Source organism: Hyla sarda, chromosome 5, assembly GCF_029499605.1.
Source record: "Hyla sarda isolate aHylSar1 chromosome 5, aHylSar1.hap1, whole genome shotgun sequence".
Lineage (NCBI taxonomy): Eukaryota > Metazoa > Chordata > Amphibia > Anura > Hylidae > Hyla > Hyla sarda.
The window spans coordinates 283,412,191-283,427,033 of record NC_079193.1 but is presented as its reverse complement, the minus strand read 5'-3'; the positions used below and the strand labels follow the sequence as shown (position 1 = coordinate 283,427,033).

The window sequence follows — 14,843 nt, the reverse complement described above, 5'->3', positions numbered from 1 at the left end:
AAAGCATATGTCTATAATACAATCTTAATAACACATGCAAGGAACTCACGACATGACAAACCAAGCATGAATACACGTTATTGTGACTTATACTACATAAAGTGTGCAGGGTATTACAACATATTCATTATACAGTAATCTATAAGTGATGCAGTCTCGTATATCTGGCGTTGGCAAGGTATGAAAAGACATGGCAATACACAAAAAACATGCCAAGATATATAATAGGCAATGGCAACGTATGAAAGGCATGGCAACATATGAAAGGCATGGCAACGTATGAAAACGTACCGTGCGAAAAAACATGGCACTATATGAAGGATGTATGAAAAACACTGTGAGGAATGCAAGCCAAGCATGCACGATATTGTATGCAATATAACGTACACATAAATGGTATATAATGTACATATAGCATGGAAACTTATAAATGGTATAATAACGTACACTTGTCAAAGTCATGAAAACAAGGCAGGGAAACCTTAAAATGCATTGGTACCTCACGCCCCCTCCGATAGACTTGCATATGGGGGGCGTGAGATCACACGGCGGCAGAGTAGTGACGTCACGATACTCCGGCCCCGTGGTCGGCAATCAGCAGTTTGTGAGCTGGCAGCATGGCGTGCAGCTCAAAGAGGTGGGTGCCGAATGCAAGATTGCAGGGGTCCCCAGCGGCGGGACCCCCGCGGTCAGACATCTTATCCCCTATCCTTTGGATAAGGGATAAGATGTCTTGGTCCGGAGTACCCCTTTAACAACTGAATCCAAAGCAGCGAGTGATGCAATGATTACTGGCACCTAATTTGAAACTACCGAAAACTGCACCAACACGAAGAGTTCTGCCCTCTCATGATTCCACAAGTAAAACAAAACCTCTGCCAGCAGATGACCCCCGCCTGTAGGAGCTCTCTATTAGCTGATTAGGAGCCTAGGCCAGTGTTCCCCAACTGGTGTGCCTCAAGATGTTGCAAAACTACAACTCCCAGCATGTCCAGACAGCCGAAGCCAAAGAAATACCGCTATACCAGCCATCAAGCCAGCGTGCTTATAACCTAATGCCTGCACACTGCCTGTAATCATGACAGCCAAAGCCCCTAGATAATGTGACGTCCCTGCCATCACCCCCTGCTGCTGGAAGATATCACCTGCCGGAGTGGTGCTGAATGCTACCCGCTGATGTTCACAAGCTCCGTTTTTCTCGTGGACTCTGCTGGCTCCTGAAAGCTATCTGTTACCCCTGCTCCTGAATTCTGCCGAGTAGCTGAATCTGAATCAGAACTCCCGCCAACAGGAATGCATTTCGTGATGACGTCAGTGTAGGAGACGACCTGAGTGCTTTAAGTAGGGACAGCAGCCCCTCCCACAACAGGTGTGAAAGCCTAACACCCCGGTGACACATTAGACATCATTGAAGATGACGTCGACTGCTGCCTGTGAGTGCGGTGTGAATGAGTTGCTAATTTAGTCTAACACTTATAATGTGGAACTATTATTTTATTATTTTTCCCTTGTATATTGGTATTAAATGTGTTATTTGGTGCTCACATCTACCCGCATTGGTGGTATTACTAGACTGATGTTGGTGGTGTTTAATCTGCTTTAGGAATTTTGTTTTGTGCACAAGGGATAACTTTCCTTTTGTAGTGGTTTTTAAATGATACCAATAAAATGTGATTTTAATCGCACTTCTTATTGTTTTTTGGAGTAGTTAGTAGCCGAGAAGAGGGCAGAGGATAGGCGGTATAACTATCCTGTACTTAAATTAACAGGAGTATGCCGCATTATCATGCCACCAAATTAGTCCCCTTGCCTTTAATTTTAACATCCTGATATCATGTAAGTCCTGGTCATGCCACCAAAACAGCCAGACTTGTTTTCTACACATCCCACAAATACTAAATAACCGAATAATTTCTGCAGTGTGGCAGAGTGCATGAATCCAGTTAAAAGAGGCCACTTCCTTCAGGGAATCATCCTGCCATGAAGGTATGTGCTAAATATATAATAGATAGGTGGGTGGTACATGATAGATAGGTGTTACGTCAAAGAAACAACCACAGGAATGCCAGAATACAAGGCTTTCCATCAGAACACTGACAATGAGTTACTACATGGCCACATATTATGCCCCTAGCTGAGACACTCACAAACATTGGGGGCATTTTCACAGAAAGCCAATCCATTTGTACTTTTGTACATATGACCCCAGCCCCACTTGCCACTTATCCATGGTGAAAGTCACACAATATAACCCAGAGGTAATAGACACACAGTACAACCCAGAGGTTATAGACACACAGTACAACCCAGAGGTAATAGACGTATTATGGTGTGTACAACCCAGGGGCCATCTTGGGCACAAGAGCCCTGTGTGAATCCTACCTCTGCACCCCGTATAGTTACACCCCTGGTACAACCCATAGTTATCTGTAAAGTCTGTGAAGTACATTAGTGGGTCAGGGATAAGGTGGCATCCAGTGGTATAAAGCTAATAGTTTCGTACTGCTGATAAAAAAAAATTAAAATAAAAAAAATTGAACTTTAAGTACCACTGGGTTTTATTTCTCTGACAAAATGGACTCTGGGATGAAGTGTCAGATACTTAAACAGCAAGACAGCAAGATACTATATTTATATTAAAGTCAATTGTCACTAAAGAAACAGTAGGCAGTAAAAATGTATATTAACATGATGTGCATCTGAAAGCATTGACCGCAGCAAAAAAAAATATCACTGCCAGAGGGACAAATATAAAATAGATTGAGTGGTAATGAAGCTTTAAGTAGAAAGTTACAAAATACATTTTAACCCCTTAAGGACCCAGCCATTTTACACCTTAGGGTCCGGGCATTTTTTGAACATCTGACCACTGTCGTTTTAAACATTATTAACTCTGGAATGCTTTTAGTTATCATTCTGATTCCGAGAAAGTTTTTTCGTGACATATTCTACTTTAACATAGTGGTAAAATTCTATGGTAACTTGCATCCTTTCTTGGTGAAAAATCCCAAAATGTGATGAAAAATTTGAAAGTTTTGCATTTTTCTAACTTTGAAGCTCTCTGCTTGTAAGGAAAATGGATATTCCAAATAACTTTTTTTATATTAACATTTCCAATATGTCTACTTTATGTTTGCATCATAAAATTGACGCGTTTTTACTTTTGGAAGACACCAGAGGGCTTCAAAGTTCAGCAGCAATTTTTCACTATTTTTCAGGGACCAGTTCAGGTTTGAAGTCGATTTGAAGGGTCTTCATATTAGAAATACCCCACAAATGACCCCATTAAAAAACTGCACCCCCCAAAAAGTATACAAAATTACATTCAGTCAGCATTTTAACCCTTTAGGTGTTTCACAGGAATAGCAGCAAAGTGAAGGAGAAAATTCACAATCTTCAATTTTTACACTCGCATGTTCTTGTAGACCCAATTTTTGCATTTTTACAAGGGGTAAAAGGAGAACATTTATACTTATATTTGTAGCCCAATTTCTCTCGAGTAAGCACATACCTCATATGTCTATGTAAATAGTTGGCCAGGCACAGTAGAGGGCTCAGAAGCGAAGGAGCGACAAGGGGATTTTGGAGAGTACGTTTTTCTGAAATGGTTTTTGGGGGGCATGTTGCATTTAGGAAGCCCCTATGGTGCCAGAACAGCAAAAAAAAACACATGGCATACCATTTTGGAAACTAGACCCCTTGGGGAACGTAATTTTTGCAAGGGTTAGTAGCAGAAAATACCCCCCAAAATTTGTAACCCCATCTCTTCTGAGTATGGAGGTACCCCATACGTTGACATGAAGTGCACTATGGGCAAACTACAATGCTCAGAAGAGAAGGAGTCATATTTGGCTTTTTGAGAGCAAATTTTGCTCGGGGGGCATGTTGCATTTAGGAAGCCCCTATGGTGCCAGAACAGCAAAAAAAAACACATGGCATACCATTTTGGAAACTAGACCCCTTGAGGAACGTAACAAGGAATAAAGTGAGCCTTTATATCCCACAGGGGTTTCACGACTTTTGCGTATGTAAAAAAAAAAAAAAAATTGCACTAAAATGTGTGTTTCCCCCCAAATGTCACATTTTTGCAAGGGTTAATAGCAGAAAATACCCCCCAACATTTTTAACCCCATCTCTTCTGAATATCGAGGTACCCCATAAGTTGACCTGAAGTGCACTACGGGCGAACTACAATGCTCAGAAGAGAAGGAGTCATATTTGGCTTTTTGAGAGCAAATTTTGCTCGGGGGGCATGTCGCATTTAGGAAGCACCTATGGTGCCAGGACAGCAAAAAAAAACACATGGCATACCATTTTGAAAACTAGACCCCCTGGGGAACGTAACAAGGAATTAAGTGAGCCTTAATACCCCACAGGGGTTTCACGACTTTTGCGTATGAAAAAAAAAATAATTTTTTTTTTACACTAAAATGTGTGTTTCCCCCCAAATTTCACATTTTTGCAAGGCTTGATAGCAGAAAATACCCCCCAAAATTTGTAACCCCATCTCTTCTGAGTATGGAAGTACCCCATAAGTGGACCTAAAGTGTACTGCAGGGGCGCTACAATGCTCAGAAGAGAAGGAGTCACATTTGCAAACTTTGCTGAAATGGGGGGGACATGTCGCATTTGGGAAGCCCCTATGGTGCCAGGACAGCAAAAAAAAAAAAAAAACACATGGCATACCATTTTGGAAACTAGACCCCTTGAGGAACGTAACAAGGGGTAAAGTAAGCCTTGATACCCCACAGGGGTTTCACAACTTTTGCATATGTAAAAAAAATAATAAAATTCACTAAAATGTGAGTTTTCCCCAAAATTTTACATTTTTACAAGGGTTAATAGCAGAAATGACCCCCCACAATTTGTAAATACATTTCTTTGGAGTAAGGACATACCTTATTTTTTTATGATAATGGCTCGGCGCATGCACAGCAGGTCTTGCTGGAGTGGGAGGGCAGTCAGGGGCCTTGAGCTTCATATGGAGCCAGGATGTGGGACCCCCCCTCAAGGAGCGTAAATGGAGGAGCACTAAGCCCTAAAATAGGGGAACACTATGGGGGACAATGGGCCGTAACTGGGGTATACAGGTGGGGTACAAAGGCCCGTAATATGGGGTACAGTGGGCCAGAAAATTATAATAAAAAAGGATATATTCCCAGAATGATGAGCATAGCCAAAACTAAAAAAAATATGCCCGCCCCAAACCCTATGCTCTGAATCATCATTCTGGGAATGTGATGTGTGTGGTCGTCCCTAACCTGTTGCCTCAAATGCACACCCGCTCAGGTGGAGAGAGAGCGCTGCGCATTTGAGGCAATAAAAAAAAGTCCCCGATGATAGTGACTCAGTGACTTATGACGCATTTAAAAAAAAAAAAAAAAAAACACCCCCAGAGGTCTTATCAGGTTTTTTTTTTTTTTTTTGGGGCAATTTAGAGATTTGTGGGGTTAAAAATTTGGAATGTACTCTGGACTTGTTACATTGGTCAAATTATGGAAAATTTACATAAAAAGGGAAAATTTAGGGCTCCATGGAAGTGTGATACTCCCTGAAGCAGCCTATGCAGAGGCCCGGATTATCTGGGCAAGTGTCACATTGATATGTGGTGTCCTTCCAAATCCCCCTCCTGAAACACACTGTGCATTTTTTCTGGGTTCGTCCCTTCTTTCCAGTGGGGGGGATCACACCTGGTAAGTGTTGGCCTGGGACGATCCTGGCACCTATAACTCCAGACCCATGGAAAGTCCGGCCTGATCTTTCCCGGTCAGCAAAGATCAGGAACCTTAGGACTTCTTCTTGGTACTGGAGGAATGTCCCTGTGTTGCCAGCGTACTGGGATAGTACAAAAGCGTTGTACATGGCAACCTGTACCATGTAGACCGCAACTTTTTTGTACCATGCCCGTGTTTTCCGCATGGCGTTATATGGCTTGAGGACTTGATCTGAGAGATCATCTCCCCCCATATACCGATTGTAGTCCAGAATACAATCGGGTTTGATAACCGGTCCCACGGTACCTCGCACAGGGACAGGGGTGCTGCCGTTCCCATGAATAGTGGTGATTATAAGGACATCCCTCTTATCCTTTTACTTCACCAACAACAGGTTATCATGGGTGAGGGCACGGGACTCACCCTTGGGGATAGGCGTCTGGACAAAATTTAGAGGGAGGCCTCTCTGGTTCCTCCGCACGGTCCCACAAGCGGACGTGGATCTGGCGGAAAGGGATTTGAACAGAGGGATGCTGGTGTAAAAGTTGTCCACGTACACGTGGTAACCCTTATGCAGCAATGGGTGCACAATCTCCCAAATGATTTTCCCGCTAACACCCAGAGTGGGGGAACAATCTGGGGGTTCAATACAGGAATCTCGTCCCTCATACACTCTAAACTTGAGAGTGTACCCGGAGGTACTCTCACAAAGTTTATAGAGCTTCACGCCATACCGCGCCCGCTTTGAGGGAATATACTGGCGGAAGATGAGTCTCCCCTTAAAACTGATGAGAGACTCATCTACAGAGAGGTCCCTGAGAGGTACGTAGGCCTCCAAAAATTTGGCCCCAAAGTGATCGATGACCAGCCTCACTTTGTAAAGCCGGTCATGGGCGGGATCGCCTCGGGCGGACATGCCGCATTATCTGCATAATGCAGGCATTTCCGAATCGCCTCGAACCGCTTCCATGTCATCGCCATACTGTAAAGCGGGGTCAGATAGAGGACGTCCCCGCACCAGTACTGACGAGCACTTGTTTTTTTGACCAGGCCCATATGCAGCGTGAGGCCCTAAAATGTCATTGGACCTGGCCATTCATTGGACCTGGCCAAAAACTAATCAGGGTGGTGGGCAATGAACTGCTGGACATACAAGTTTGTTTGCTCCACCATGTGATTGACCAGGCTGTCACTGAAAAAAAAACTTAAAAAAGTCTAGATCAGTGAATCCAGCATGGTCAATCCGGATTCTGGAGTCGCCAACAAACTCCGGAACCCGTGGCTGATAACCCTCTGGGGGGGTCAAGACAGGGTCATCGGAAGGGGGCTCCGATGCACTTGTCTGGGGGGCCGGACTCCTATTACGAGCGGCATTGCCACTCGTACTAGTGTCGGCCACTGGGTCACTCTCATGGGGGGTGCGTGGCCTCGCCTGGCGGCGTCTCCGCCGCCGTGCAGGGGGCTCATCATCACTGCTAGATGATGAGGAGGATGAGGAAGAACACAAAAAAGTAGGATCTTCCTCGTCCTCACTGGCAGATTCGGAGTCGGAGGCTAAAAAAGCGTAAGCTTCCGCTGCCGAAAATGCCCGGCAGGCCATCGCCTTTTTTCTACGGTGGCGGGGGTGGGGTCGTGTGGAGGGTGTGTGTGCAGGGGGGGGGCAGGGAAGTGTGTAGTGTGTGGTGCTTGGTGTAAACTTACAGGGAAAAAAAAAGCTGCGGCCCAAAAAAAAAATGGGTGGCACTCGCAGCACCCTGAACCCCTAATAGGGCCCGGGTCACACGGATCCGGTGACAGCGGACTCTTGGGGACCTATTAGGGGGTCAGGGGGGGTTACTTTTTTTCTTTTCTGTTTTTTCACTTTTTACTGTTTTTTACTTTTACTTTCTTTTGATTCCCTACCTGTCCCTGGAAAAAAGCTCACCCTGATCTAATGGGGGTCCTCTTCTTCCTGGGGGTCTCCGATGCTCTGAGGGGGGATCCCGGTCCTTATCTTCCCGCACTGCCCGCTGACTGAACTCAGTAAGCGCGCAGAGTGGGGAGAAGGAGCCGTTAACCCCTCCTCTGCCGCACTGCTATTGGCTGGACGATCGCCAGCCAATAGCAGCATTGCTGGGGAGGTGACAGTATTGTCACCTCTCCCCAGCAACGGCAGGTGATTGGCGGTGTATTGTACACCGCCGATCACCATTTATTAAAGGGTCATCGGGTCACAATTGACCCGAATGACCGGAATCGGCGCAGATCGCTGGCGTGAATTCGCGTGCGATCTGCACCGATAGCCGAAATGTGGGGGTCCCGGGACCCCCCTCTGCATTTGCACGGCATGCCTGCTGAACAATTTCAGCAGGCATGCAGTTCCGATCTCCGCCTGGCGAGCGGCGGAGACCGGAATGACTCAGGACGTATGCATACGTCCTGGGTCCTTAAGTACCAGGGACCCAAGACGTATGCATACGTCTTGGGTCCTGAACAGGTTAAAGATGCTACAAAGACAAATGGTATGACTTGTAATAGCCATGACTTCTGAACAGACATTATTGATGAAGTACGATTGATCACGTAATGCATATCATATGCAAATCTTTCATTATCCTTATTAAAATACACAGCTTTTTAGTGAAAATTTCATTTTATTAAACATTTCTTACTTTATTCCTAGAAAATAAACCTGGAAGTCTCTCTTACTCCATAAGTCATATATCACTAAGGCTCTTTTCAACAACCTTTGTCCCCAATCATCTGACAAGCCAAAAATGCGTAATTTTGTTTTCCATCAGGATTTTTGTACAGATCGCTGCTCTGCCCATGGAAAAGGATCCAGTTAAAATGTATACCATGTGGTTTATAAAATTATATATAAAGTATATCATTTTAGCTATACAGCGGAGGCAAAAATACCTACTGGGGGAGCTATGTACCTTCCAGGGAGGTTATATTGGGTAAAATACCTAACTTCTGGGTAGACCTGTCTACATACTGGGAGAGGCTACTTACCTAATAGAAGGACCTACCTGACGCCAAGCGCCATGGCGCCGGGCCCAGAGATTGCTAGGGTCCCAGCACCCGAACCCCCTGCAATCAGACATTTTATCCCATATCCTTTGGATAGGGGATAAGATGTCTAGGGGCGGAGTACCCCTTTAATGATGTGTAATGATACAAGGTCCCCCCCCCCCCCATTCAAGCACCCCCTTGTTCCCAAATCTAGTTGTATTACAGTATAGAAATAGAAAGACACACACTTTAATGTTATGTATTTTACTCTCTTCCACCTGCCCTGTAGATTTTTATTGTTTACAGCAATAATTTTTACCATTACAATTTTAACTCCTGCAAAAACATTTATTTTTGGTGGCTCTTAGTAACAAACATTTATATGGAAGTACAAATACATGTATTTTCATAGGACTGTCAGTAATAGTCTCTCATTATATGTTTTTTAAATCCAATGATATGATCACATTTTTTACATAGACAGCAGAATGTTTTATTAACAAGTGTAAATAAATATATAGAATACAGAATCAGTAAATTTAGTAAGTTAAACAGATTTCTGGATAGGTTTCATCAAAATGTTCACTTAGGCGTTTCCCATGTAATATCCCTACATTTTTATCATTTATAATAAAAGTTCAGATGAAAATAAAATCATATATGTTAGCATTGCCATAGGTCAGTGCTTCCCAACCACAGTTCCATCAAAACCTGGTGTTCCCTAGAACCTGGAATCAGGATGGAGGTTTTCCAACAGAAAAAGATATATCAATATAACGGGATTCTTTACTGTAAGAGCAGTGAGATTGTGCTTCCCAGAGGAGACTATTCCTGCCAGAGGTAGTTGTCATTGTGAGAGGGAACCTGTCCCGCTAAACATGCAGTCTGATCTACAAGACGCATGTTACAGAACATGAGGAGATGAGTAGCTTGAAAGAAGCTTTTGGGAAAATAATTAAAGGGGTTATCCAGGAAAAAACTTGATATATATAAATTTTCATCCTTGCAGTACTTATGAGTTTCTGAAGTTGACTTGTTCTTTTCTGTCTAAGTGCTCTCCCAGTTTAGAAGAAAATCCCCATAGCAAACCTCTTCTAAACTGGGTGGTTCCCGAGACATGTGTCATCAGAGAGCACTTAGACAGAAAAGAACAACTCAACTTCAGAAGCTCATAAGTACTGAAAGGATTAAGATTTTTTAATAGAAGTAATTTACAAATCTGTTTAACTTTCTGGAGCCAGTTGATATATATATAAAAAAGTTTTTTGAGCTGCTGAAGTTGAGTTGTTCTTTTCTGTCTAAGTGAGCTCTGATGACACCTGTCTGGAGAACTGTCCAGAGTAGAAGCAAATCCCCATAGCAGACCTCTTCTACTCTGTGCAGTTCCCGAGACAAGCAGAGATGTCAGCAGAGAGCACTGTTGCCAGACAGAAAAGAACAACTCAACTTCAGCAGCTAATAATTATTGGAAGGATTAAGATTTTTTAATAGAAGTAATTTAGTGATATGTTACCCAGTACCTAATTCTGATCATATACATATAATTTTAATGTGTCTTGGACCTATATATCCCTAACAAATAACATGTATATCTTGCTCACTTGCTTTGTTATCTTGCCTTGTGGAGGGGCGTGTCTACCTCTCTCTCTCACTGTGGATGACTCATCTGCTCTGAGTCTAGAAGCAGCCTGGCAGTCTGCAAATCACTGCACTCTGTAACAATTTCCTCTGGTTTTATGCTGTACATGTTACGCAGGAAGGAAAATTATAGGAGTTTGCCTGCAGTAAACTCCAAGCATAAGACATTATGATGAGTTTATAACAATATTAAATGTGTAAATATAGAAATAGATCTTTCTAAATTAGTGCGAGGACAGTAGTTTTTATGCATACATTTTATATCTGTTCCTAGAAAAGCTGGATGCTAATGAACATAGCTGTCACTATGTGTGTCATTCAGCTTTCACAGACTCCTGAATGTCTAATCAGCTTCTTTGTCATTCAGGAGTCAAAGAAAGCTTTGGCTGTTCAAGTATGCTGGGAGTTGTGGTTTTGCAACAGCTGGAGCTGCAGTGTTTGTAAAGCACTGTGTTAGAGCAGTGTTTCCTTTAGCTGTTGCAAACTATAACTCCCAGCATACCCACACATCCTTTGTCTGTAGTTTTGCAAGAGGCACACCGCTGAAGAATACACAGCTCTAAAACAGATTTTTACAAAGATTGTACACCCAGCTGTTGCAAAACTACAACTCTCATCATGGGAGTTGTAGTTTAGGAACAGCTGAAGGCTGCAGTGGTGATCTCTTATATTGGATACCAACACACTGCTCCAATGAGCAGTCCTAATCAGTGAGTGACAGCTACATCTGTAGACAGAGAAGGCTGTCAATCATTGAGTGAGACTGCCCACTGGACTCTTAAGCATAGAATGAGCTGGGACTTAAAATAATAAGTTATACTATATCTTTTCCTACAAAACTCTACATCGGTCTGCTCAGCTTCTCTAGCTCTATAACATGATCTTATAGAACATATTCATGGTGACAGGTGCACTGAAAAATATCCTTCTTGATAGCAATACTTGTACATGTTACATATTGTAGATTACTGGAGATGGGTTGTTGACCTAAGAATTTATTCAGATTTTTTTCTCCTAACATAAGGGAAATTGGTATCTGTCAAATGAAAAGATCTTTCCTCATTCTGGATGAACATGCAGGAGAATAGGCTGAACTTGGATGTACTGTGTTTTTAGCCTACATGACTATATTCTGTTATTGGTGTGGGAATATCTGTGTATATCATTTGTCTGAAATTCATAATAAGACTGAGAAAAACTCTACAGCAAAAGCAGAAGAGAATATATCCCCTTTAACCAACAATATAAGTAAATATTTCAATAACTATTGTGACACAATGAAATAAGACATTTGATTAGAATGTTAGAAACAGCAAAAGCAATTTCTCAGGCTTTAGGCTGGGTTCCCACCTGGCGTATACGCAGCGGATTTCACGCTGTGCAAAATTTACGGCAGCAGCGGGAAATACGCTGTGGATTCCTTGCTCACTATACACACAGGGCTTTCCGGCAGTAGCCCTATATGTGCAGTGAGTTTTGGAGGCAGGGCCGTGTGCTGACGTGACTGTGACACTCGGCTCCACCTCCAAAACTCACTACACCCATGGGGCTGCCGCAGTAAAGCCCTGTGTGTATAGTGAGCAAGCAATACGCAGCATATTTCCCGCTGCTGCCGTACATTTTGCGCAGAGTGAAATACGCTGCGTATACGCCAGGTGGGAATGCACCCTTAAAGAGAACCAAGCATTAGATTTTACCATATATAATGCTTGGCAACACATTATTTATGGTAAAATCTTTATCCTCACCATCCCCGGGGATGTGAGGATATGAAGTTGGTAAGTCTCCCCCGCCTCCCCGTAAGTTGTCCCCTGGGTCGGGGGCTATAATTACCTAGTCCTGCTAAAAATGGTAAAAGCTAATGCTTGGTTCCCCTTAAAAGTAATCTGTCTTCAGTTTCATGCTACCTAAAGACATCGCGGCACTCTCTCCCTATAGATCTCTCCCTATATCCAGGAAGGGAGAGAGCTATTAATCAAGGGTAGAGGGGCAATGAGAAGCAGCTGGGGATCTCCCAATGACCCATGATTTAGGCAACATTAAAAAAAAGTTTTCAGCTTCATTTAACATTACATAATTTAAAAAATTGCTTATGTTAAACAGTGATGCTCACAGTTACCAGTAGCTAAATTCCCCTCATATTACCCCCATTGGTTCAGGTCTAGTTCTAATACTATACAACTTTGTGATTGCCTGAATCCCATAGCATCTGCTGTATGGACCAGAAGTCATTTCTGTATACACTTCTATGAGACTAGCATTGAGTATCTAAAAGAAATGCATAAAGTAAGTAACTTCTGGTCTACAGAGTGGATACATAGATTCAGGCCTTCAGAAAGCCGGTCACATGGTATGCAAGCCAGACTGAGAGAAATAATATAAGAGAAATAAAGCTACCAGTAAGGTAATTGTTAGCACACATATGCAATTCATGCATAGTACTAGAAAAAAGTATATAAAACTAAAAATGTGCAGTTTTAAAGGGGTTGGAAAAATATGTGGCTGGGAGATAGTGCAAAAATAATAAACAAACAATACTTACCTACCCCAAGCCCTCCCATTTGCTTTTTGGTCCTATTTATCACCACTACTTCCTTGTTCCTGGTTTTCCTCTTAGGAATGGCCCATGGTCGAAGCAGTATCCACCTAAGTTACTAAATGGCTTTGCTGGCACTTTATGTGGAAAGTAGGAGATTTGGCACAGCAGCGAGAGACATATATAAATGTTTATATGTCCTGCCCTTGATAACCCCTAATTCCAGAAAGTTAAACAGATTTGTAAATTCTATTAAAAAATATTAATCCTTCCAGTACTAATCAGCTGCTGAAGTGGAGTTGTTCTTTTCTGTCTGACAACATTGCTCTCTGCTGACACCTCTGCCCTGTCTCAGGAACTGTCCAGAGCACAGAGGTTTGCTATGGAAATTAGCTGCTACTCTGGACAGTTGGTGAGACAGAAAGAGGTGTCAGCAGAGAGCACTGTTGTCAGACAGAAAAAACAACTCAACTTCAGCAGCTGATAAGTACTGGAAGGATTAAGATTTTTTAATAGAAGTAATTTACAAATCTGTTTAACTTTCTGGAGCCAGTTGATATGAAAAAAAAGAATGTTTTTTTTCCCATGGAATACCCCTTTAAGTTACGTTACCTGCAGCTGAAAGTTAATTGTTTTAAAGCCTGAGATACTCCTTATGAAATATGTGAAAACAATAAGGAATTATTTATGCTCTGTTTTGATACAGTCGTTTTTGATATACAGTATTTTTTTCACTTTCGATCCAAATCAGATTTTAAAAAAAGTCATAAAATATGTTCTAGCTTTTGTAACAAAAAGTTGTGTCATACTTATTATCATCATTCACCAGTAATCTCAACTACTGTAAGGATGAATATCCCTATACTTTCCACTTCATTCACTGTGGCCTCAGAATACCTCTTCCTTATTTTATTGTAACAGCTCTTCATCTGAATCCAGTTTTCCAGAGTCCAATTTAATCAACTTCTTCTCCAGCCGCAGAGATATGAGATCTTTCCTGGTGATCATTCCAAGTGCCTTGTTCTGAAGATCTACAACTATGAGATGGCGAAGTCCCAATGTTCGAAACACAATGTAAGCCCGCTGAAGTGAGAAATGAGCTTGTACAGAGACAGCAGATTTATTAATATATGGCTCCTGTAGAAAGAAAGGTTATAGGTTATCAGTATTTATAGTATCATATCAGACATAGTATAGCATCTGTGCAAACTGATTATGTGCTTAATATTCAGAAGTGTATTTCACGATAAGGTTTCCCTGTGTTGCCTAGTGCCAGAGTGCCATAAGCTTTTTGCTACATGTGCTGAAGTACGCTTAAAAAGTTATTTTTACTACAAGTAAACCGTACTTGTAATGAAAATAACTGCAAAAAATAAAATAAAACCAGCCTTGTTTTTCATCTACTGTCTTCACAGTTATAAAGTTTTAACACGTGTCATGTTCCAGAATCTTCCTAGCGGTGATTTCACACCTATGCAGAAAAACTCAAAAAACGTATGTGTATTATATTTTTTTGAGTTGTCCTCTGTAAAGTAAATGCCCCTTTAATCTAATTAGGCCAAAAGTCATTGTTGAATATAAATATGCTTATACAACAGTATAGCCCCATACAACAGTACGAGCTTTATTTTTTAATAATAAAATAGTAAGCAGTGCCCTCTAGACTCCCTCTAGTGGCAGCTAAAGCTTGAACTTGTTACAAGAGGTTGTCTGATGTGTGTGTGTTTTTTTATTTTGCTTGGTTTTTGTTGTGACAGAACCTGAATGGTATGCAGTTCTTGCAACTCCCATTGAAGTTATTGGGAGTTCCATAAACAGTGTAGCACCACAAGTTATGCTGCATCCAAAACTCCCATGTATCTCTTCTGATTTACATAAAAACAACATGCTGCTCAAATGCAGATAGTCACTTTACAAGTACTTACTACCTTTAGGGTACATTCACACGTACGCAGATT

At 42.1% G+C, this 14,843-nt stretch overlaps 1 protein-coding gene across 4 annotated transcripts in view; it reads right to left on the bottom strand.

The window, feature by feature from the left end:
* LOC130274057 (chloride channel protein C-like) overlaps window positions 1-14,843 on the bottom strand; it is a 245,721-nt gene that overhangs the window by 47,608 nt on the left and 183,270 nt on the right. For 2 of the 4 annotated variants that reach the window (XR_008844224.1, XM_056521886.1), the window contains exon 18: window positions 13,783-14,022. Coding sequence is in view for 3 of the 4 variants with exons in the window: in XM_056521886.1 (XP_056377861.1) it covers window positions 13,795-14,022 (228 nt within the window). In the remaining variant the exon portion in view is untranslated. Of the gene's footprint in view, window positions 1-13,439; window positions 14,023-14,843 lie in introns of those variants that run through there. The other 2 variants (XM_056521885.1, XM_056521887.1) reach the window with 1 other exon arrangement.